General features: G+C 36.0%; 1 protein-coding gene across 1 annotated transcript; it reads left to right on the top strand.

The window, feature by feature from the left end:
* The first annotated feature begins 310 nt into the window (after positions 1 to 310).
* LOC128031227 (ras/Rap GTPase-activating protein SynGAP-like) lies at positions 311 to 26,102 on the top strand. Its single transcript, XM_052619510.1, has 8 exons — positions 311 to 529; positions 2,337 to 2,897; positions 4,255 to 4,698; positions 5,829 to 6,005; positions 7,870 to 8,081; positions 13,660 to 13,732; positions 16,642 to 16,703; positions 21,339 to 26,102. The coding sequence occupies exons 1-8, from the start codon at positions 356 to 358 to the stop codon at positions 21,379 to 21,381; spliced, it is 1,746 nt and encodes a 581-aa protein (XP_052475470.1). The 5' UTR covers positions 311 to 355; the 3' UTR covers positions 21,382 to 26,102.
* Positions 26,103 to 26,802: the final 700 nt, after the last annotated feature.

The following is a 26,802-nucleotide window of genomic DNA, read 5'->3' as shown; positions in this document are numbered from 1 at the left end:
CAAATACATATTTATAAATACTATATATAGTCATTAAAATCCACTAATTAACATGTCAAAAACACTAAAAAGTGAACGTTTTATTAAAAAAGTTTTACAATTTTTTTTATTTAAAATATTAATGTAAACAATAATTATATATTAATGATACTAAAATAACACTGTGTCAGGGTTTATTTATTGATAAAATGAATAACTACAAATCAAGAATAATATGGCTCACTAGGTTTTGGAACTGAGCTAAAGCAATATTGCTTGTGGAGAAAATGAGCTTGGATATGATTTTCCATGTTAACTTTCTTGTATCTCACATAGTTCAGTTGAGATCACTCGCCTGCCCTCTCCAACCTCTGCCATGTCCAGTGGCGGAGCGCCTCCGGCCCGGGCCGGATTGGGGGGGTTTGCGGACCGCGATCATCCTCACCGAGCCTCATCTAAAGAGGTTTTCTATGTTGCCCGTCCCCCGTTGGCCCGCTCTAGTCCAGCATACTGTACTAGCAGTTCTGATATTACTGATCCAGACCCAAAGGTAAGTCCCATAGGACAGGGCTTCTGATTGGGTGGGGGGTTCTGATTAAATAATAAGCCCTTTCGTTTAGAAATCTTTCATGACTATGGTCAGTGCTGTCTGGTCCGAATTCTCATGTGAATAACAGCTCGCTCCCTAGCACACGTTTCGCCAGCTTTTCTGAGGGTTGGCTTTGTTCCTGTGGGAGAAGGAAGCACCACTGACCTGCTTACTGCAGAGTCAAATACCACCCAAGCAAGGAAAGAGGGCTACGAGATGATGTGGGTGCAGTCAACACATATGATAGAGATTCTTTACCTTAATCTTGGTCCTGACATACAAAAAGTCAACAATTCACTCAAAAAATTTAATTCTGTGAGTATTTACTGCATAATTGCATCACATGCAGTTTTCATAGAGACAAATGCTGTCAACAAAGCACTATAAGAGTAGTACATATTATTTGTGCACTATATTCCAGGTCTTCTTAAAATTTTATATTTAATTATATATATATATATATATATATATATATATATATATATATATATATATATATATATATATATATATAATTACAAAAAAATGGCACCTTCCATGTTAGGTTTTGCCTCAGTGCTATATAATTCATTTGATTTTTGTGGTTTTAAAGGAACTTTAGCTTCAAAATATAAATATAAATCTCATAATTTTTTATTTTGTTTTTAGTTTTTAGTTTTTGCTAAAAAAGTTCAATTAAATTAAATAAAAAAACCTGTTGGAAATGATTTATTGTTAAATTATATAATTACTTAAATATATTATGTTATTTAAATATAATGTATAGAATATCATATTTGATTAATTAAATATCATTTTCTTTGACATTTTATTTATCATGAAATTATATTTTATAAGTTTATAATAAAAAACAAAGCTTACTTTTAAAATATACACACATAAAATATAATATATATGTATATATATTTTTTTCAATATAAATATTTTACACAAACAATAAATATAACAATGACACTTAAATGTAATTTAATGACATTTAAATTAATCATATGAAGAAAAAAAATAATTGTTTTTTTTTTTCTTCAAAATGTGAAAAATCTAATTTTTCACTGTTTAAGTCATGAACTACTTTTATGGTGCTTTTGTGGTGTTTGTTTCTATTTTGATTTCAGTTAAATTAATTTCTCTTAATAGCTGATGCTAATTATTTTATTAACATTTGCTTGAATATTTTAATAATTATGACATTTATCTTGACATTATTACATGGACAATTGTCTATTTATTATTTTTTTAAATATGCTGTAAAATTAATGTCAAAAACATAACTCTGAATAGACTACAATCAGTAAATTCTAAGTGTTTTTTTTTAATGTAACAATGGCACATTTAAATGAGCCATTGAAAAAAAAAATCAATTTTTATGGTGCTTTTATGGTGTTTTTGTTCATTTTGAATTCAGTTAAAATTATTTTATTCTATAAAAGCTGAGTTTAAATATTTAAATATTATTCAAAATTCTGACAATGCTAGGACAACCTGGCTTTTGTTTTTATGCATTAAAGGCATAAGACTAAAAATAAGCAACACTACTTCCTATGAAAAAAAAAAAAAACATCTCCTGGGTTTTTAACAACATGAGTAAATAATAACAGAAATTGGATTTTTGGGTGAATGATTTCCCTTTTAACCCAAGTTAATACACACATGCAGCCAAGCCACGTTCATAACCGGCCACACCTGCTGCGCTCGGCAGGTATCTGCAGCGTTCTCGCCCGTAGGTTCTGCTGTAGGTGTTAATGAAAATGTTTCTATGATGGACCTCCAGGACTCAAGAATGAACAGCGTCTCTAACCTGCAGTCTATGGGGGACATGCTCAACTCTTCCCAGGCCTCGATTGCCGGCCTCGGCAGCTACGGTGGGCTCGCGGGCTTGGGAGGAGGCCTCGGAGGCCAGCTACGTGCTGGAGGGCGTATGTCGGCCGGATCCGGGGGCTCCAGCATGTCCGGGGGTCTGAGGTTGAGCCAGATGGGAACCACCACCGACTCGCTGTCCCAGCAGCAACAAGCCGCCGCTCTCCGCTACCCCCTCTCCTTCCAGAACCCTCTGTTCCACCTGGCTGCTGACGGGCCTCAGCTTCACCACCAGCACAGTCGAGCTCAACCTCCTCCTCCTCTCCTGCTGGCCCCGGAGCCGGACGCTTCTCACCCCTCTTACATCCCGCAGTTCGCCCACGGCGGTTTCTCCCGAAGCGAGGACCTCTCCACCCTCAGACCCGGCCCTCATCTGGGTCAGCCGAGTATTATTCACTCCCACAGCTACAGCGACGACTACAGCCGCCATAACCAGAGCGAATACGGGCGACGCCAGATCCCCATGCACATGCAGGTATTTTCTTGACGGTTTTTATTGGCTTTTGCATCATTTTGATTTTAATGTAGAAGTTGTTCCACAAAAGTACCATTATCAAATGCTACAAAGAAGCACCATATATATATATATACCAGTGGCATCATTAATTGGCTCAAGTCACTTCAAGTTGATTCGATTCAGCCGGTGTCAATTACAAAACAAATAGGATTCAGATATAAAGCAGCTCTACAGAAGATAATAGTGTCATCATTTAATTTAATTTATTTCAGTGTTGATTCAATTCAAATTTAATAACTGTGAAAAGTTCATCAATTATGAAATGACATCAAAGCAGATTTAATTTAAAATGTATGCATTTAGCAGACACTTTTATCCAAATCGACTTACAGTGCATTCAGGCCATCAATTTTTACTTATCATATGTTCCCGGGGAATTGAACCCCCAACCTTGCGCTTGATAAAGCAATGCTCTACCAATTGAGCTACAGGAACACAGATTTACTGAAGAGAGTTCCATTATCCAGCTCAATTCAGTTCAATTTTTGTTCTAATTTGCAAAATTGATCATATTTCTGAATGTTAAAGGGGGGGTGAAATGCTTGTTTTCTCTCAATATCCTGTTAATCTTGAGTACATATAGAGTAGTACTGCATCCTTCATAACTTCAAAAAGTCTTTAGTTTTATTATATTCATAAGAGAAAGATAGTCTGTACCGATTTTTCCCGGAAAAACACGACCGGCTAGAGGCGTGACGTGTGGGCGGAGCTAAAGAATCAGAATAAAGAATAATCTGTGCAGGGTTGTCTTGCCCTGGCAACCAAAAACACACTCCTTTTGTGACATTTCGCGACGCTCTCGCTCTGATCAGTGAAGTCTGTTGTGCTCTCAGTGCTCTGCTAAACGGGAGCGCGCTCTTCCTGCAAACTAGCCTTAGGACCCATATAAGGAAATTCCGCTCCATCTAACGTCACACAGAGCCATACTCGAAAAAAAACTTTCCGAAACTTGTGACAAACCGGAAGGAGTATTTTAAGAACAAAAATACTCCTTCAAACGTACAACTTAATTTTTGAAACTGTCCATGTTTAGCATGGGAATCCAACTCTATAACAGTGTAAAAAACTCAGTATGCATGAAATAGCATTTCACCCCCCCTTTAATGACCTTTTAAGCCCTAACTCAGCAAGCCAAAGGCAACAGTGGCAATGAACCAAAACTCAGGAGACAGTAGTGAACAAAAGGAACTAAAGAAGTTAAACATTAACCATCACAGATTCTTGAACTTTTGTTGTGTTTAGTGCTGCTTGTTCTAAATTTCTGGGTAAAATGATTTAATAAAGCATGTTATTTAAGCATGTGTCTGATGACCAGGAGCAGCAGCAGATGGCAGGCATGGCATCGCAGACGGGCACATCTCATTCATCTCTCGCCACGCCACCTTCCACCGTTCAGCCTGCCCGCCAGAGCTCCATGGCTCCTCCCACGCAGCGCATGAAATCGCAACCCTCACATCAGCTTTCCGTGAGTTCTGCCGCCGCTGCCGCTCCTGCTGGCAAAACCAGGCCACAGAGCGGAAACCTGCTCCAGTCCCCGGAGTCTGGCTTTGGGGGCCGACAACAGGGCCCTCGGCAGCAGCTGTCGGTCAAAGACAGCACCCCGCCTGGCCTGCCTCATCAGCAGAGCTCCACCAGAGAGAGCCAAGGGTCCCAGGGCTCTCAGGGAGGAACGCCACAGTCCACACAGCAATCCAAATCACATCAGGAACGACAGCAGATCCAGCAACAGCATCTGCTCAAGCCTACCATGAGCAAACAGGTGTTCCCATCAGAAACCATTCTTCACTCTGCTATCAGTGTGTGTTTGTGCGTTTGTGTCGTGTATTTCCTTTTGTGTGTGATCTCTATAATATTATTTGTGATGGAAAATATGTGGGAAACTGTTTTCAGGTTTATTAAAGCCATTTAATGGACTATAATTTAACAAATTATTCAGTTTCTTAAAAATATCTTTAAATATAATAAACCAGCAATGTTTATCACACAAAAGAATATATATATTTTTAAGTTCTTTTAACATCTTAACTGTATAGTCAATACGACTAGTAAAACAAATGAACACTACATATGATCAATCTTGTTTGCTATAATTTTTACAAATTCAAAAATAAAAAGCAATATTTATGACTCACAAAAATGCGAATCTCATTAACACTTTAAAACACCTTATGTTTATAATAAATACATCTAGTAAAACAATAGAAAAAAAAAACTGTATTCAATCTCATTATTTAAATAAGTTTATTTTGCCACAAGATCATTTTTATAAATGCTGCACAGTGACTATTTTTGGGCAGATTTTAGAGAAAGATTATCATAATTCTATGAAATAGATTCAGACTTGGTAAAATGTGTTCAATGGAGCTGAAAACACTATAGTTGAATTGGTAGCATAACAAACTTAATCATTTTCTTTAAAATAAATCATACTTTTATTCAGAAGGGACATGGTAAATTGATCAAAAGTGACAGTAAGAACATTTATAATGTTACAAATGATTTTTATTTCTAAGAAATGCTTTGATAAACCTTTTCTATTTATCAAAGAATCCTAAAAAAAAAATGTATCACAGTTTTCACAAAAATATTAAGCAGCAACAATAAACTTTCAACACTGATAATAATAATAAGAAGAAACGAGCAGCAAATCAGCATATTAGAATGATTTCTGAAGGATCACGTGACACTGAAGACAGGAGGAATGATGCTGAAAATTCAGCTTTGCATCACATCAATAAATTACATTTTATGATATACTTATATATATATATATTTAAGTTGAAATAATATCACAAAATCTAACCAACCTCAAACTGTGTAGTCTAAATATTAAGCATGCAACTCAAATTCTGTTCCCACACTTACATGATCTTGTGTTCTTTTCCTCAGGGCTCTTCCCAATCTCCAACCACCCTCAACCCCTCGATCCCTGCCTCGGAGCGAACGGTCGCATGGGTGTCCAACATGCCCCATCTTTCTGCTGACATAGAGAGTTCCCGCATTGACCGAGAGGAATACAAACTCAAGGAGTATTCAAAGAGCATGGACGAGTCGCGTCTGGACCGGGTGTGTTTCTCTGTTTCTCTACTAGCTGTGTTCACATCGGGGTGAAAAAAAAGTCATCTACTCACCCTCATGTAGTTCCAAACCTGTATGAATTTTCTGTCTTCTGTTGGACTCAAAAGAAGCTATTTTGAAAAATGTTGGAAACCAAACAGTTGCCATTAACTTCTGTCTACAATATGGAAGAAAATACAGTGGAAGTCAACGATTTGGTTATCAGCATTGTTCCAAATATCTTCTTTTGTGGTCATCAGAAAATAGAAACTCTTACAGGTTTGGAGCAACTTGAAAGTGAGTGGTTTTTGGGTGAACTGTCCCTTTTTGACTGTTTTCAAACTGTTTCTTGGTCCAAACACAAGCTTGATTCTTGTCTCTGTCCTTCTGCAAATGCTCCACAAGACTCTCAGTTGACTTCAGAGTGCAGTTGTGTCTCCCACCTCAGCACACAAGTGTCAAGGAAATGCATATCATGTCTTTCACCTCTGTAACAGATGGTGCTGGCAGCCTCATTTATGCATTATTTAAATATCAAATGAGAATGAGCAGACTTTTGCAGTAAACAGACTTCAGGAGAGAGCAGCATGGGCTTTCAATCAGTTCGTCCTGGCTGCTCTTGACCTTCTGTGAAATTTGTGTAGAGGTGACACGCAACCTTTTATAAATGTTTCACAGTGTGCCTATTAATCATGCATATGATAGCTATGAATCAGCATTTTTATTTATCTTTTTAAATATATTTTCTCATTCCTGTGTGGTTTAGAAGGAGAATTCTGCTAACTTGCATTGACTGTAGTTGCCCACCTAGAAAACATATGACACGTTCCTTGCGGAAAAGCTGTAGGGTGCAAAATCATGCTTGCTTACTTGCCGAATTTTGGCCAAAATCTAAAAGTTGCTCATTACTGAAAAAAACAAAAATGTTTCCAAAACGGCTGAGCTACAAAAATATGAAAACAGTCATTATTTACTCTTAGTCTTAATTTCTCACAAAATATGATTTTTTGAAGAATATCATGCCTTCAAAATTGTCCCTTTTATATTTCACAGAAGAAAGAAAGGATTTTGGAGTAAAATTATCTCTCACCAAAGCTGTACACTTGGAGTACCTTATTGTTTTACTATATCAAAAAATTTTGTTGCATATCTTATTAATATTTTGAAAGTTTAGTAAATGTACTTAATAGATAATACCTTGTTACTCGTAGTTTTCACAACTTATTCAGGTAATTTTTTAATACTTTTATTTCTACCTTTAATTTTTAAATAATTAATTTTTTATTCAATAGTTATTTTATAGTTTTCATTTTAATTATTTAATATTCCTATATGCTTTTAATACTTATTAAGACTTTTAATCCTTTTTTTGCAAATTTTATTAATATTTTAAAAGTTCATTAAAGCCATTTTATGGATAATATCTTGTTAATTATAATTTTCACAAAAAGATTCAATACATTTTTAAACTGTTTTTAATGCTTTTATTTTTGTTATTTTTATTTACTTTTATTTTTTAATTTCTTAAAAAAAATTACATTTAATTAAAACTTTTACATTTCTTTTGAATACTTTTAATACATAGAACATACAACTCTTTTTTGCAGATTTTAATAGTAGTACATTTTATTAAACCTTTTAATGGATCATATCTTGCTAAATATATTTTTTAACAATTATTTAATGTTTGAACCATTTTTTTACTTTCATTTAAAAAAAAATTTTAAGTAATAAAAAAAAATGTAATTTGATACGTTTGAAACTTTTTGACACTTTGATTTACTTACTGACCTAGCGATTACCTTACTGTCTCAAGGAAGCCATCAAGATGAGGGTAACATCTGCTCTGTCTTCATCTGTTCTCTGGACGCAGGTGCGTGAATACGAGGAGGAGATCAACTCTCTGAAGGAGCGTCTGATGATGTCACACCGCAAGCTGGAGGAGTACGAGAGGAGGCTGTTAACTCAGGAGCAGCAGACCAATAAAATCCTGCTGCAGTATCAGAGCCGACTGGACGACAGCGAGAGGAGACTGAGACAGCAGCAGATGGAGAAAGACAACCAAATTAAAGGAATTATTGACAGGTAATATGAAAAAAAAAACAGAGGCAGGAGAAATACTGAGCGGCGTTCATGTGATCATGCTCGCTGTGTAATTACAATCATTTGACAAAGACCCCTCGTGTACAGTAATGCTGTTTAGAAATAGTGGCCTGAAAAAGTGTTTGTATATTAAAACCAAACTTAAAAATGTCTGATTGTCGTTTCATTAGAAATTAAGATCAAAATGTCAAATAAAGTGGCATTAATAAAAAATAAAATAAAAAAGCAAAGCATTTCATGACAAATGAAAACTCTATATACTGTAATAGAGTACACTCAAAAGTGCATTATATAGAATCAAAAGTTTTAATGTTTTTGAAAGAAGACTCAAAAATAAAGTAACTGTAACAATGTGAAATATTATTCAAACTTAAAATAACTATTTTCTATGAAAAATAAATCGAATATATCTTAAATTTTAATTTATTTCTGTGATGTAAAGCTGAATTTTTTTCTGAAATCCTTCTAATATGCTGATTTTGCTGCTCAAGAAAATATCTGCTGTTGTGCTGCTTCATATTTTTGTGGAAACCATAATTTTTTTTCTTTTCCATTTTTATTACTGTAGTTTATTGCATCCTTGCGGAATACAAGTATTTATTTAAATTTTAATATTTTTTTATGACAAATTATTAAATTATTACATTTTATTTAAAAAAAAATATTATTTTTATTTACATTTGAATGAACTAATTAAATATTATTTAGTTATTAGTTACTATATATTATTTAATTTTTTTGATATTCAGACATTTTATTGAATGATCCAAATACTTTTTTAGGGTCAGTCTGTGTATATGTTTTACACATTTTCATAAGGGGATTTCTGGAGTGACCGCCAGTTATGTTGAACTGTGCTACTGTCATAATAGTTTAACATGGACATCTCAGTCTTGTAACTGTCATGTTGAGGGTCATCACAAAGCTACTTTTAATTGATGAACTGGGTTCATTTCCTTCCTGTTGATGTTTGTTTTGTTTCATTTCATAATTTTTATTACTGTGTTATTAGGATTCTTTACAGAGACCCATTTTCCATTATTTTGCTCACTATTATAAATAGCATCACCCCACCTACTAGTTGATGAAATGATGATGTAACTTCCTGTAATGCAGCACTTACATTTTGTGTCACAGAGTATATTGCTGTTTCAATCCAATTCTAGGGATGAAGACATGGAGTCAAGACACTCAGATGGTGAAGGGAGCCCTGGTTCTTACTCCCAAAAGGGCATAAAAATATAAATCATCAAGTCTCTTCCTTCCTTGACGTGTATTAGTGCAATACTGGAATGATCTCAGGATGAACGGGATGTGTTTTGGAGGCAGTCGTACGTTTGCAGTATATATTTGTTATTTTAAGTGCGGTGGCGTCTGCAGTAACAACTTGACATGGACAGACTGTGCTTCAGCTGAAAAGAAAAGTTGCTTTCTGAATCGCTAATGTTTAAATAACTTGTTCAGAAAGAGAAACTGCAAAAGCTCTTTCAAGGATTGTTCATCCATTAAACAGAAATCTGTGATTATTTGTTCACCCTCCTCAATCCAAACCTGTGTATAAATATTTCACTGGAATACAAAAGGACAAGTTATCAAATAAAATATTAATAAATAGTACAGGTTTAAGAATGAGACTCTTTTAGCGTATCTGCAATAATAATGTTTTTGAACAAGCCTTTATTTGGCTTCTAGCTGTTTATCTTGAAAATGGAAAAGGTGCTGGCGATTTCTCTTCCAAACAACCACCAATAATTGTAGCAGTACCCAGAATCCTCTCTTCCTGCTCTGCTGCACTTCTCTGTTCACTGTGTGCAGAAGAGATCATATCTCAGATCTTCATGTTCTCCATATCTCTATGTGCTATCACAAGAACAGCGCTCTCATGTGTCAACCGCTCCTCATCACATTTGGCTTTCAGTTGTTCAGGCCTTTCAGTGTCGAGACCATTCATTTTGATAAATGCAATAAAAACAGATATTTCCCAACTTCAGAAACAGGCTTGTGTTGCTTATATTCAAACACAAGCCTCGTATATGATTTCTAATACTGAAATTAATGGCTGAATCTCACAAAACCCGGCCAAGGTCATGTTTCACTCCAAAATAAAATACTAATGATTAATTTAAGATATATATATATATATATATATATATATATATATATATATATATATATATATATATATATATATATATATATATATATATATATATACACACACAGTGCTTTAAGTGGACTGGTATGCACCGGTACTCAGTACCGCCACTTCCAAATATAGCTCTTGAGCCTACCGCCACCTCTCCGTGCGCCCAGAACGTGCTTTTCGCGTACTGGTACGTTCATTTGGACATCTGTTTTAATAGAGGTTTTAATAATTTGCCTGCGCTGCCGCTTTTCAGAAGTGCCCTCCACAATGCACGCTTCCTAATTCTTCCTAGTTCGGAGTATGAGGCGTGAATCATTTGAACCTGTTCGGGAGTTCGTAGCGGGTTTGCGAATCATTTGAGTCAGTTTGGAGATTGCAAATCATTTGAATCAGTTCGGGAGTTCGGAGCGGCTTCGCGGATCATTTGAATCAATTAGAGAGTTCGGAGCTGGTTCGCGAATCATTTGAGTCAGTTCGGGAGTTCGGAGCGGGATTGCGAATCCTTTGAGTCAGTTCGGGAGTTCGGAGCGGCTTCGCGGATCATTTGAATCAATTCGAGAGTTCGGAGCTGGTTCGCGAATCATTTGAGTCAGTTTGGGAGTTCGGAGCGGGATCACGAAACATTTGAGTCAGTTCGGGAGTTCGGAGTGCGTTCGCGAATCATTGAGTCAATTTGGGGATCGCAAATAATTTGAATCAGCTCGGGAGTTCGGAGCGGCTTCGCGGATCATTTGAATCAATTCGAGAGTTCGTAGTGGGTTCTTGAATTATTTGAGTCAGTTCGGGAGTTCGGAGCCAGATCGCGAATAATTTGAATCAGTTCGGGAGTTCGTAGCGGGTTTGCGAATCATTTGAGTCAGTTTGGTGATCACGAATCATTTGAGTCAGTTCGGGAGTTCGTAGTGGGTTCGCGAATCATTTGAGTCAGTGCTTTAAGTGGGCTGGTACGCACTGGTACTCAGTACCACCACTTCCAAATATAGCTCTTGAGCTCTTTGTGCGCCCAGAACATGCTTTTAGCGTACCGCTACGCTCATCTGGACATCTGTTTTAATAGAGTTTTTAATCCTTTGCCTGCGCTGCCGCTTTTCAGAGCGCCCTTCATAGTGCACGCTTCCTAATTCTTCCTAGTTCAGAGTATGGAGCTTGAATCATTTGAACCAGTTCAGGAGTTCGTAGCGGGTTCGCGAATCATTTGAGTCAGTTTGGAGATCGCGAATCATTTGAATCAGTTCGGGAGTTCGGAGCGGGATTGCGAATCCTTTGAGTCAGTTTGGAGATCGCGAATCATTTGAGTCAGTTTGGAAGTTTGAATGCAGAAATGTCGTAGCTCTTTCTAAGGGTATTTTTTCAAAATCCTTTTGCACATTTTATATATGTTCAGTAGTTCTTTATAGCTCAAGCAAATCCACAAACTAATAAATGGATTTATTATTAAGGTCGCCTGTTGACTCCTTCAATATAGTTGTTGTTACCTCAGCGGATGAGGGGAGTCAGAAAATAATATTTTTTTTTGGCTATAATAGAGTACCGGCATCTCTTTTGGGCCACTTAAAGCACTGTATATATATATATATATATATATATATATATATATATATATATATATATATATATATATATATATATATATATTACTTAAATTAAAGTATTTGTATATCTTAAGATGTTGTGCTGTTTTAATTGAAGCTGATTTCATTACATGAGTTAAAAAAGACATCACAGTGCAGTATGCAAATATATATATTTTGTTTTCTTGAGGTGAAATCTGACCTGGATTTGTTGTCACCTTCATAGATAAATATTAACACAACAAATCAGTGTTGTGTTCAGTATGTTTCAGTATTATGATTCATTCACAATGGCGAGAAGATGCAGCATAAAATATTAAATATGAGGTAAGTGAGTTTTGATACAGACACGCTGTGAAATAAATATATGTGTGCTGCTGTTTGTGAAATAAACATAGAGATATGCATTAAAGATCAAGAAACATAAATACTGGATTAATTAAGGACTTAAATGAGTTCTTATAAAATCTCTTTTGTAATGTGATGTTGATATTAATAATAATTTAGAAGAACAGGAAATGTTTGTATTGGGAACAAAAAAGCCCTTTTTTAAGTCTTTCATTGTTAGCCTTTCAGATATTGATGTATAAAAATGAGTGTATTAAACATTTCTATACTCTTAGACACCAATAACAAAGACATTGCTTCCCTATAAATTCTTTTAAAGTTATTTCTTGAGAAATATAAAGCATAGATAATATATATTCTGTATATGAGATGATATATATTTAATTCTTGTAGCCAAACTGTGTGCAATAAATATGCCTTGATACTGTAGCAATGTTAAACAGCACAATGAAGATTTATTAATGATTCCTTCTCGTGACCCTTCTGACCTCTGCTTGTGAAATGTGTCTGACCCCATGACCCTTTGTCTGACCTTTGTTAATAAAAAATCACGTCGTTGTGACAGACGTGAGCGGACTTGAAATAAATATGCTTCTGTCTTTTTTAGCAGTACTGAAGTATAACTTTGTCTTTGTTTTTGTTGTTGTTTTTTATTACGTTTGCGTTTCAATTTTGTAAAAGCATATAATGTGCAATTATCAATGGAATAAAATATCAAATCACATTTCTTTTTAAACCTAAACTGTGGAAATCCTTATTTACTTATGCTTAAGTCTAGAATTAGTCATTCTGCAATAAATAAATGTTAAATTCATGTCTGTTTCATATCAGTATACGTCAAAACAATATCAGATCTATCACCGAACCCATTATCCAATTAAAGCTTTACAATTCAAAATCAAATGCATGCATTTAATATCAATCACCTTATCATCTATATATTGTCTTGTCATCATATATCAATCCAGACATCACAAAACACTTCCCTTTAGTTCACTTGATAATCACATCACTTTTGGGCCTACTAAAGTGCTTTGCTCTGCAGTATCTGATGTGATTTCCAGAAACGAGAACGTCCTTGTTTTGTGTATAAAGCCAAACGTCACTTCGATGTGCGCTGGCGGCCAGTTCAGTGGCGTGTAATTGCTGGAATAAGCTGCCAGTAAGAGCGGCAGGCATCGTTAGAAGCCGTGCAACGTGGCCCATTTTCATTTATCAGCTCGCTTATTCCCATGGGATGATGGAAATATGTCATTACATGAGATAATGAGACATATTCTTGATGGAATTTCTCATAGTATGCTTTTCAGATTGGACCAAATCAGCCACTACAACAGTTTATACCGCAATCGAAGCGTTTATCGATGATATTTGTGGCTGATTAACACTTATCTTTGATTGTCTGATCTCAATAATGTCTGTGGGATTTGGAACTAATAATGTCTTTCTGTTTCTTGTCCTTTCTTTCTCCTTGGCTTTCTTGTTTTCTGTGAAGACTCATGGTTGTGGAAGACGAGCTGAGGGTAGGGGTGATGCCTGAGCAGAAACCCAGGATGTTCGCAGACCAGGTCTGTCCTCTATTTCTGGATCTCTCCTGCACTGTCCGGTCTGTTGTTTGCGTGTATGTCTGTCTATGTTCATGCCGGAATGCCTTTGCTAGTGTGCTCTGCCTGTCAAACCGCTTTAGAGGACTGATTTCCATCGCTGATGTATGATGATTTGTAGGTCAGAACTCACAGATCATTGATTTGATCCACTTGAGGAAAAGTAGCACTGAATTCTGATGCTAAAGCTGAACTATCTCAGAGGAAACTTTTTTTCAGAATGCATTCTGTTATGAAAGCATACTTAAACTTTGAGGACAAAAAAAAAAAAAAAAAAAACATATATATAATGTATAAGCCCAAAACTTTTGATTTTGGATTGGTCTTTTTGGATTTCTTCATTTTTCTAAAATACAGCAAAAACAGTACATTTCTGAAATATTATTATTACAATTTAAAAGATCATGTTTCTATCTGCATATATTTCTAAATGTTATTTATTCCTGTTATCAAAGCTGTATTTTCAGCATCATTCCTCCAGTCTTCAGTGTCACATGATTCTTCAGAAATCATTCTTATATTCTGATTTGCTGCTTAATAAACATTAACAATAACAATAACATCCTATTATTATAAACATTGAAAACACTTAGGCTGTTTAATATTTTCTGTGTAAAACATTTTTCATTATTTATTTTTTGATGAATGTAAAGTTCAAAACAACACCATTCATATATGTATTTACTGCCGCTTTTGATCAGTTGAATGCATCCTTGCTGAATAAAAGAATACATTTCTTTCAGAGAAAACTAACCCAAAACTTTTGAATGGTACAGTCCTGTATGTCACATTAGAAGTAACCAATGAGAAATCTGTTTTATAGAATTCATGGAACATAGCTCAGATCCTTTGCTCTTGCTAAGTGTTCATACAGAAATATTTGAGATTTGATAGCAGATTTGATATCTTGGCAAATCTGAGCACAGCTTGAGACACTGTTAGGGTCTTTTTCCTCCTCCAGTTATTCGTATTGCTGTCTAGGAAAAATGATTTATATATTACAGAAATATTTCCAATGGGATAGTACAAAAAAATACATGTACTTCTATACATAATGCATTTTTGAAGCATCATTTGCTCAGTGTCGCTTTACCTCAAGTGGAGAGATATTTAGTTAAGCATTAAACTCCAGTACCTCCTGTAGAGATGTCAAATGCTTCATGTGTCATCCTTCTTTTTTTCTGCTTTGATTTCTCATAAATGGTGCATCACTGTACTGTATGTTTCAACAAACACCAAATTCTCAGCAGCTGCAGTCTGTGCAAACGTCACTCGACCGCTCTGAGCAAACGCTCCAGCTGGCTCTAAATCAACTTCCGATTTGACTTTGAAAAAAGAAAATCAATTATGTTGTTCCTGACAAGATAAGATCAGATAAAAGGAGTGAGCTGCTGCACGTATAACTGAGGGATCAGGAAAGCTGCTGAGTGGACAGAACCTCAGACTGACGTTCAGCGCTGTCAGCACAGATGCTCCTGCAGAATACAGTTAGTGTGTGAAAGAAAGCAGCCCTGGAGATGAAGCTCAGGTGGGTACCAGGAGATGTTTGGAAGAGGCCTAAATGCAGGGTTCCGGAAGGGAACATCTTTTAAACTTCTATTTAACACATTTAGATTCCCCCAATAATAAAAAAAAAGAAAAGAAAGATTCTTTCTGGGCCTTATAAACATTCTTTATCCTGATGCACTTTATATAAATGCATTTAATATTTAATATATTAAATAATTTAATATTATTAATTTACATAATAAAGTAAAAAATAAAAGTGTAAAAAGCTGTTCATTTCATATTTGTACTGTTACATATTTGTATCTATTCAGTTAATAATAAACATAATTTTAACACAATATTTATATTTTTTTCACTGCTGTGAAAGTTTAAAATAATAAAAATAATAATAGCAAAAATGTTTTTGAAAGGGGTCTCTAATGCTTACCAATCCTGCATTTTTTTTGATCAAAGATACAATAAAATGGAATATTGTTAAATATTTTTACTAATGTTTTCTATTTTAATATATTTAATATACTGTTAAATATATTATAAAGTTATATTTTATAATGTGCTATATATTAAATAAAAATGTGATAAAATATATGATAAAATGTATATTACACAATATAATTATCTTTGAACTTTCAGCAGCCATTAATTCAGGTTATCATTATCAGTTGCAACTAATGCACAGTGATTAATAAAGAAAAAAAACCCATTGGAAAAAAAAAAAACTATTGACCAGCAGGGTAAATAATTATAAAAAAATCATGCTGCATTAGAAACTGATTATTTTCTCTTCCAAAGCCACTCTGATTTCAGCAAGAGAGAAGTTTGTGTTTGTAAATCGTCTGGTTTCGAACTGTCCCATAGTTTTTAATGATGCGTCTCTGTCAGTTCTGTGTTCGCTCATGTGCTTGGCAGACGTTCACAAGCTGTCTGTTTGTTTTTGTTCTGCCGTTTTTCCTTTTATTATGTCAGGTGCATTGAGCCAGTAGCATGTCCCTGTTCCCAGATTATTTGGATCGTGAGCGCTAAAGAATTATTCTGTTGTATTTGTAGAGAAGAGTTTTGTTTAGCTTGTAGCTGCATGTTGGCTGCAGAATCATTATGATGAACACAGACTTCAACACAGATTTTCTTTGCCCTTCACTTATGTGGTGAGGTTTGTGTGTGTATCTTGATGGACATTTAAATGTTTGTCTGGGGATTTTTTATGTGTTTTTGTGTCAGTGCGTGCATGCGTGTTTCCACATGTATGCTGATCCGGTCTCACGGACACGCACTCACTTTGCCTGCTCACAACCCTCACATACACACGATTCTCTCCTCTCCTCTTCTCCTTTTGTGTGTTGATGAGATACGGTGATTTCTCTTAGGGGAGGCGGCAGTCCATCTTAGTTCAGCCCCGCCTTGCGCCCGTCCCGCTGCGAATGAACAGGTAACGACTCACCTCACTGTGACCCGCCCACTCCACCCTGTCTCCTCCCACATCCACTGTATGTACACTGGACTCGTCTACACACACTGCACCTCGCCTGCACAAAGTCATATGCACCTGTACTTCCCAGCAGTAAAAAAAAAAAAAAACTAGAATAAATGTTGGCTTGGTCAAATCTGAGGAAAAAGCCTTAGTTTATGTTTTGAGAGATTTGAAGATTCATACAGACAGATAGATAGATGTGCAGTCGGACAGACAGACAAAAAGATATATAGATAGACTGACAGATGGACGGATGGATGGATAAAAGAAAAAAAGGAAGAAAGAAAAAAAGAAAGACGGACAGACAGACAGACAAAAAAGATAGATGGATGGATGGATGGATGGATTGATGGATGGATGGATAAAAGAAAGAAAGAAAGAAAGAAAGAAAGAAGGACGGACTGGCAGACAAACAGACAGACAGATGATAGATGGATGGATAAAAGAAAAAGAAAGAAAGAAGGATGGACGGAGGATGGACAGACAGACAGATGATAGACAGATGGATGGATAGTAATTTTAATTTGAAGATTGGGCTGAGAAGTACATGACTTAATTTAGCTGTTATTTTAATTTTATATATGTATGCATGTATATATATATATATTTACATGTTCAAATAAAACTTCTACTATTAAGAGAAAGAAAGAAAGAAAGAAAGAAAGAAAGAAAGAAAGAAAGAAGGATGGACGGACAGATGGATGATAAAAGATAGATAGAATAGAATAGAATAGAAGTTTGTCAAATTGTTTGTCAAGGTAACTTGATAAAAACATGCTGAGAAATCAGTTCTGCTGATGTAAAGAGAGACATTCTATCAAAAAGTCCATTAAAAACTAAGCAAGATTGATACATTTAATAATGACAGCATTTTGATGAGTGATTATCAAATGCTGAGTATCCTGGAAATCATTTTGCTGCCATGTCCTGTTTCAAAGAGATGCTTTGTGGTGTGTGTGTGGGGGGGGGGGGGGTAATCTCACACTATGTAGAGGTGCGCAGGGCATATGGCTCAGTGCAAGGTGCAGGACTTCTCATCACCATGTCCATTCTATCAACATCATCACCATTACACTATGAAACTGATGATGATGAATTCGGGGAAATCTCCGTATCTTTCTCTGTGCCGCCCTGGCTGAGGTCAGGGGTGCGTTATCAGCGTGCATGAGATCCTTGATGGGTGTGAGTGTACATAGTATGTGTTCATGCTTTCGTTGCGATGTTTAGAGCGCTTTTGGTGATTTCAAAGTACGTGTGTAGATATTTGTGCACTGAGTGGTGTATAGCTGTTTCGCTAGTTTGTTGCATAGAAATGCAATGTTCATGGTTACGTTAATAACTCATTTTATGCACTGTTTATTTTGGGTAAATGAAGACATGCAATGCTCATGTCAGTTAAAAAGGTGAATGTATGTGGTGCTGCTCAATGTATTTGTGATTTTGTTCGCTCCAGATGATGGTTTTATAAGGTTTTTGGGTCCTAAAGAGCTGTAGAAACACATCCGAACGTCTCAAACCTTTCTTTTGTACCTAAATTTTTTGACCTACCAATTCAACCGAGACTTTGATTTGACCACCCAAAAAAAAGCAATGGTTCCAGACGAAAGTGACTGTCGTGTGAGTTGCAGTTCTGACAGAGATGCACACTTGGCTCCTGTTGTCGTCATCACTTGTCTTTCTGTTTAGTGTTGCAGCTAGATCCAAACCTCCGTTCCCCAACTCTAAATCCATATTCACTCTCAAATACTAGGTTCTGATTGAGAAGAGAAACAAACTGCACCAAAACGGAGTCAGACTGGCTTATGTTAGCAAAGCTAGCCACTTCGCTAATGTAACAGTCTGGAACCAAAGCAAATTCCTTGGTGTTAAAAACGTAGAACCCATTAAAGTTGAGCCCTTCACTCATAATTCTGGTAAAAATGAAGTCAAACACAAATAACAGGTGAGTATATTTAGAATGGTAAACATATTAGCAACAAATGATAAGTACACATGTTGTTGTCATCTTGTTTTGTTGAACTTATGAATGCATTAGCCTCAGGTTTAACCTCCGGTTGATTTAACTCCAATGTTTCCACCCCAATGCAGACTTCACTGAAAAGGACTGATCATGATGAAAAACACACTGAACATGATTTAGATATAAAATGAGCTGAGGCAGCTTTTGGCACTGCACTGCAACTCTGTAGGTAAGATTAGAGGATAAGAGCTAAAGAGCAAACAGTGTCTCCACTATTTGACAAAAAAGTTTGCTAATAATGTATTAGCCAAAATATTTTATACATATTTACATTTATAAATAGTTAAGTTGATTACACAATAATTAGATGTATACATATATACTGATTAAAGGGATAGTTCACCTTCAGTCCCCATTGACTTCCATAGAATGCAGGAAAATAAAAAACAATGGCAATCAACAGCTCAAGATGAACTATCCCTTTAAGAAAATAGAAATCATTTGGAATTCCTTTCATTGTGACTCTTTTCTGCATGTTACATATAATTACGTTACAACAAGTGATACTATTTTCTGTGTTATGAGTGATTCGCTGAATTTTTTCTCAACTGAGTTGTTGCAAACACTGATTCAAAACAACTACAGAACATATGAGTGACTCATTGAAACAACTCTCAAGCAATTAGTTCAAAAACACTAATTCATTTAGGTATGCACTAGTACTCGATAGTACTAGTGATTTGTTGAATCATTCAATTGCAATTCGTTCAAAAACACTGAATCATTCTGGAATTAAATCAACCGCTTGGACACGCAAATTTGTTTGGAACTATTTTCATTGGCTGTGCAAAATAGACAAATATCTGTTAATATAGTCCCTAAAATGTAAGTTACTCATAGTTGTGATACTTGTCTTGAAAAATAGCACTCTTGCTTGTGTGATATTGCTTAATTAACAACCGGAGCACATGGTGCAGTATGGTCCTGAAAGGCTTATAAAAACAATGCAAACAACACCTTTATTTTCCCAATTTCAACTTGGAAATGCTTATCTAGTTTTTGCCGTTAGTGGCAAACAGTCTGGTGGTAAAGCATTTACAAATTGAATTGTACTGTCACTGTGAAAACTCCCTGAAATTCTTTTGGTTTAAACAAGTTTAAATAAGCTTTAACAGGTTTTGGAATTTTATAAATAATCATGCAATATAATACACATTTGATATAAAAGATTTGTAAGATAGTAGATAGGTAGCAACTTGATTCGTTGTACAAATCTGTTTTCTTTCATTTGTACTGATGACAGAATAAAGTTTATTTTCAGACTGTTTTAAATGCAAACTAACTCAGCTAAGAGCTTGTAGTTCTTAATTTTTACTAAATTAAACAAGGCATGATTTTTCCCCCTAGAGCCCTTTGGGCTGGAATAACACTGTCAAGCACATGTTTTACAAATACACACGCTCACAACAGTTAAGATTGTTGTGATAGCTTAAATAATAGCACTTACATTTCACATAAATATTCATTCCCACTTCCTGCGTTCTTTAAAGTTGCATGCTTGCATGCTTAGTAGAAGCTTCTTTAACTGTTCTTTTAAAGGGGTCGTATCAGTTACACCTTTATGTAATGATTGACAGGTGGGAATGTGAATGTGTTTATGCAATTGCTGTGGAATGCATTTTCAAGTTGTATTAATATGTAAAAATATTCCTACATTTTATTTTTGCTAATTATGTTACCGTCACTTATGCTCACAAAAGCTGCATTTATTTGATAAAAACAGTGATATTTTATTTGGTAAAAACAGTAATATTTTGAAACATGGTTACAATTTAAAAAAGCCAAATAAATAATACATTTAACATATTTTACATGTAATTTATTCCTGTAATGCAAAGCTGAATTCTTGCATTCATTACTCCAGTCTTCATTCACATGATCCTTCAGAAATCATTCTGATATGCTGATTTAGTGCTCAAGAAACATAAATTATGAATACAAATCAATAAATTATAAATGAAACATATTTTTGGTAAAAATTAAATTAAATTAAAAGTAGACACATAATTATTTAGTGAAAAATAATGTATGATACGACCCCTTTAATGGTAAATTAACCTCAATGAATAGTGCTCTTATTATTTAAAATCACATTTTGAGGAGATTTACCAAAGATAATCCAATAAGCAGGGCTTGAAACATACTGTGTCATTCTGTTTTTGACAACCACTCTGGCCTTCTGCAGTGCAACCTCACAAGAGCACAAGAACATCAACAGCAGATTTGTAATTCCCTCCTCATCCCTCTCTCTTCCTTTTCTTTGTGTCTATCCCTCTTTCCCTGAGCGATTCTCTGGATATTTTTATTCCCCCTTTACTGCTCTTCCAATCCCTTGTCACCTCAAATCTCTCTTTCTCCCTCTCACTCTGACCCTGTGACCTCCATTTGCTTTGATCTTCATGTTCTGTACTTCCCTATCGATCTTCTTGCCATGGGAACTTCTCTGTTTTGCATTCCATTTGCTGATTTTTTTTTTTTTTTTTTTGCGGAATCTTCATCCCTCCATCCCTCCTCCTCTTTGCCTGCTCTCTCTCTCTTCTCCTCCCCGTTCCTCCCTCTCTCTGTCTCGCTAGGAAAAGCAGCTTTCCGCCTTGGATTCAGCAGACCCCAGTGTGAGTTTTGGAGGAGAATTGACCAGCACTCCTGGCGTTGTGGGAGTCTCCCAATCGGACAAATCCTGCACCCAATCCTCCCTGAACGGAATCTTGTCCTTCCCATTAGCCTCCCCTCCTCATTCCCGTCCAGCTGAACGGAGAGTTCTCCGGCAAACAAAATCAGCAACGGCATCGAGGGCAAGTTTGGAGGGGGAGCAGGTCAATAACAACGCTGACCAAAACCAAGATAATTTATTAGGAATTCCGATGAAAAATTCACATCTTTATGGATGAAGCTTCTGTGGATGTTTTATTTCGTGCATTAGACTGAGGGCAAGTGGGAGGTGGAACCATTACTTGCACCATCCAAAACAAAAGGGCTCTCCATCAGATCAGATATGTTATTCCAAAATCACATTTTCTTTGGATCGAATTTAAAAGCCCCTTGCACATACAGTACCTCTGCCACCACAAGTCATCCAAAACACTGGAAAGTGCTTGGTTCAGGTTCCAGGTTTTTTTGACTGAGGTCCCTTATATTGTGTAAAAAAAAAATCCCAAGAAGCTGGGAATGACCCCAGGACCAGTGGGCAAACAAACTATACATATGTTTCGAAGTGTATAGAGATAGAAATGTGACTCACGAACACATGCCAGCTTTGTCTTGAGGATTTTGTTATGTCGTCTGGCTTTCCTAGTGCCTTTCTGTATCTCCTGACAGGGTTTTCAAACGAACACAAGAATAACGACAGCAGAATTACAGAAATGGTTGTGCAAACGCAGCACTCTTCTCAAGATTGCTCACTTAGAAGAGATTGATGTGTTCTTCTGCCTCAATGTAATGCTGGAAATGTCCAGCTCTGGAATATGACCATGATTCAGTGTTTTTTTTTTTTTTTTTTGTGGACAATGTCTTGTGGTGTTCGAATTGCCTCACTAGACTGAACTTGTGCAATGTTTTCTCTTCTCAATCTCAGAACCTATGTGTATTTAACTGGTGCTATGGATTCTCAAAGCATTGCTCTCTGTCACATCACAGCCTCCCATTCTGTTCATATGTGTCTTCGTCCTCCCATTAACTCCATAACGGGCCGATTTTGACTTTCGTTCAGTGTGTGTCTGCAACAGGAGATGAGCGCGAGGTGATCTCTGTCAGGGCACAAACCTTTTGTCTTTTTACGAAAACAAGATGCTTAGGCCAGAATGCAGTTGTGGTGATAAGGTTTTTTTTATATATACAGAAATTTTCTGTGTTTTTGTCTTAAGAGACAGTTTCAAAGTCAACATGAAAGTTAACATGAAAGCAATAAATTTTCCCTCCATAATGTGACATTTTGGAGTAAAATGGGAAAAATTACTTTATTTGAACTATTAGGAATTCATTGGATTGTCAAAAAATTGGTGTTACATACTGGAATGGAGTCTGGTGGCTAAAAACAAAACTGATTCATGAAAGTTGTTTCAAATGTTTTTTTGTTAAAAGATTATGAAAACAACCCTGTTTTTATATAGAATAGCATGCACCAAATAATCATCAATAAGACGACTAAGAATGTACATTGAAAAGTAGACAATGACTCGCACCAAATAATCAGTACATTTACATTAATGCATTTGGCAGAAGCAATGCAACTTTTATTGCATTCAAGGTTTACATTTTATCAATTCTCTGCGAGGGAGTCGAACCCATGACCTACTGTTAGAGCTATGCGACAGAATTGCGAATAACAAGTTAACCATGGGTCCATTTTGTTTTCATGTTGACTTTAAAGTTGCTCAAGCAACTCTAAAGAAGTTTTTGGTAGTGTTGAATGGTCATTTTAGGAAATATCTTGTTAGAAAATAACTTGCTATAATTCCCCATTTGAGTATCGCTGCCATCTGGTACTGATTGTATTCCCCATCGCTCACTACAAGTTGTTTTATTGTTTGTTTTACAATTAATCTATTCATTGTCATGTTTCTACAGACTTGAGACATTCCCATGGCTTTGCTGATACAAGTCATTCATTTGTAACCCAGTTCATTGTTGATTGCCTTATTGTTGCATTGTAAACCGATAAAAGTTGTAACAGCTACACCAATACAGCAGGCCTAGATTAAGTTGTTACTGCACAATAAAAACACTGAGCTGTACTGTAATATTTATATAGATTGGGAAGGCACTAGAGAGAAGAATGGACTGATTGCCATTTTAGCTTTTAAGAGCTTCGAGGGCTATCTTTAAGTGACTTCTACTCCATTTAGTAATAATAAACAGGCGATTTCGTCAATGTCCCAAAAGCAGTTGAGGAAAAAGTGGGATAGCAGGGTTATCAGCTGAAAAAAATGTGCCATGACATGAATATACCTCAGACGTAAAATCGAATGACTCAGGTAAACTTTCAATTGCCTCACAGTTTAACGCAAACTGGACAGAAAAAAAACGCATTTTGAGTTGATCTGCCTATTTTGGTAGTTAGTCCATTTCTTCTCTGAGATTAGTAGCAGTGATTGGTCAGCGGCTCATCAAGCACCTCCTCTTTTCCCTGCATCTCCAGCCAATCACAAAGCTTCATGGAGGACAATCTGGAACCTAATTGGAGGCCTCACCTCGGACATTCGTCAGGTTGGCCAGGGTTTAATTCCAGGGCGCTGTCACGCGATTCGGTTGGTTGACAGAGGGGAAACTGAGGCTTTGACTCTGCGCCAGAGCCGATCCAAAGAAGAAATGTAGGTTCCCTTCCTTTGACGTGCCCTCTCTCTGATATAATTCGATATGATGACCGTTTGGGATGCTTAATGTCTGTCAGATGTCAGAGAGATGACGTCGCATGCAGCGTAGTGGTTCATTGAGAGAGCTGGAGAGGTTCTGAGGATCAGATCAATCTCAAAGGTGCTGTTTTTTTAGGTTCTTTACTAACTTCATGTAGGATATTGAACAGTCCTCTACTTCTCATTATGATCTTCATATGCCACATTCGCTCTGCCTGTCATGCCTGCCTGCGTCTTAGTCATGTCTTTTATTTTGGGGAAACTGGATATGCACAACCTTTTTTTTTTTTACCCTGAAGAGACGCTGATTTGTCCTTCAGCAGATTTGATAAGAGGCTGGAAATATCCAAACTTCTGTTTCCTGGTGGTTTTCTATTTCTTGACTGGACCTCACCCAGATGAGATCACGTATTTACATGCTGGTAATGTGAGACAAGACCTTTTGATCCGTAAATTTACGTGACAATCTCTTTGCAATGAAAAATCGACAACCTGTTATTTTACCTGCTCCCTCTCCACGCACTTTGCTACGTCCTGGATCCTCGCAGACTCTTTGTATGTGAAAGAAAGATGGATTCTTTTACTTTTTAATTCTCTTTCCTTTTGCTGTGGAGTTCTTGATTTTGTGGAAAATACCGTTTGGAAGTGGGATCCTCTCGTTTGGAATTTGGCAGTCGCACGTTTGTAGGATTGTGGGTAGTTTTGCGAAGCCAAGTTACTGTTCTTAAATTGAACTTTATTTCCTTGTTTGGATGGCATTTCCAGGCAACACAGACATTTCTCTGCTTCCTTTTTACACCACTAGACAAAAATATAAATGTTGAGAGATCATGGAGGTCGAAAAATAATGTTGTGGGTGACTGTGTGTATATACAGTGTGTGTACAGTATTTGTGTATATACTGGATGTATGGATGGTTATATAATATTAAGTATATATATATATATATACATATACATGTATTTTGTACATAAAATATGTTTGTATATGCAGTGTACAGAATGTGTTCTTTTACACTGACTTCCCTTTTTCTCAATGTGGAAAAAGAAAAAGCAGAACAGAACTTTGTGGGAATTAAAACTCACATCGGCGACTCGTCGGCGGAGTTATTCAAAGCACTTTTCGCTCAGGCTGATTGTACGCAGTCTGAAACCCACAATGCATCGCCATGAGTCCAACACATGCTTTGCCGGTATAAAGCTTGCACTCTTTTTCTCACTGATTGAGGTTTTTTGTAACAGGTACTGGGTGACCAAGCAATGCTTGTACATAAATATATAGGCTTAATAACTACTGTATGTTTGCAAATATCAACTTTCCCAGAAAGGAGTCACCTGCTAGTCTTTGCAGCTTTTGCATCGCCATTTGCTTTCAATTTCAATGCGGTGCGTGCCGTGCGTCAGATGAGTTTTTTTGGGATCGCTGTAGAAGGTCGATCTCATGATAAGACGTCCCCATTTTACTCTGCTGATCTTTTGTATGGCCTGATGCTTTATTCCCTCATTACTTGCCTAGCAACTCTTCCATGCAAGTAATCGCTTCTTTGTCTCCTGTAAATGAATGGAGTTCCCATGATGTGCCTCTTTCTGATAAACTTCAGTTGGTCTCTGTCAGCCATAAGCCAATCACAGTCATCTTTCTTGACAAGCCATAAGCCTCGCCCCTAAATTTCCATTTTTGAAAAGGGCAGACACTTGGGAATTTTATTTCTTTTTGTATATATTAATAGAAAGAGTGGTATGTTAGAGTGTATTGACGATGTTTTTGGATTTGTTATGAATGTTGATATTCTGGTTATTGAATTCTGGTTATTATTGTAATAATATAATGACTGCTGTTATCATTTCATCATTCTTTAGTTTATTCAATACTGTTAAAGACTTTCGTTTCTTTTTGAATAAATCTGAATTTATATTTTTCGGGTGGGCTAATTATAGAAATGAAATCAATTAAACAGATGAATAAATAAATTAATTCTTATTGAATTCATTTATGACACTGAGAATTATGTTTTATCTATCTATCTATCTATCTATCTATCTATCTATCTATCTATCTATCTATCTATCTATCTATCTATCTATCGTCTGTCTGAAGAAATAAAGTTGTGGCTGTTTCAGTTGATATTACTGACCCCACTCCCAGGTTCTACAACTCAACTGAAGAAAATCCACTTTATTAATATCTTCAACTAAAGTAGAAGATAATAAGAATGAAACATGATGGAGGCTTGTGATTTCAGTATTGCTGTGTCTTGTCAAACATGTTAAAAATGCAGCTGCCAGGTGATACCTGCTGGTCCGTCTGCTAATCTTGACCAGAGACGAGGGGTTGATGAGAACATTTTCAATTGAAATTACTATTTTTAGGAGCTTGTGGCTGCATCTATAGTAAATTTCTGCATCTACAGTAAATAAGCATCTACAAATCTCTGAAATCTGAAATGCCTGCAGAAAATATTTTAAACAATAAAATCAGGATAAACATGCAATTAAAATATTTGTACAAGTGTATTCGCCTTAAATTGGATGTTTTGAAACTAAAACTTTTGAGAACATTTTTCTACAGGGAAATTGCATATCTGACTTTACTTTCCATTCATAAAACTCTTATAGTGTGCCTTCAGACATATTCATTACTTATGATATATGCAGGGCTGTATACCCTGTATATGATTATTATTATGCAG

The sequence above is a fragment of the Carassius gibelio genome, chromosome A16 (assembly GCF_023724105.1).
Source record: "Carassius gibelio isolate Cgi1373 ecotype wild population from Czech Republic chromosome A16, carGib1.2-hapl.c, whole genome shotgun sequence".
NCBI lineage: Eukaryota > Metazoa > Chordata > Actinopteri > Cypriniformes > Cyprinidae > Carassius > Carassius gibelio.
Note: the sequence above shows the minus strand (reverse complement) of the source record. Positions and strands in the feature narration are given on the sequence as shown.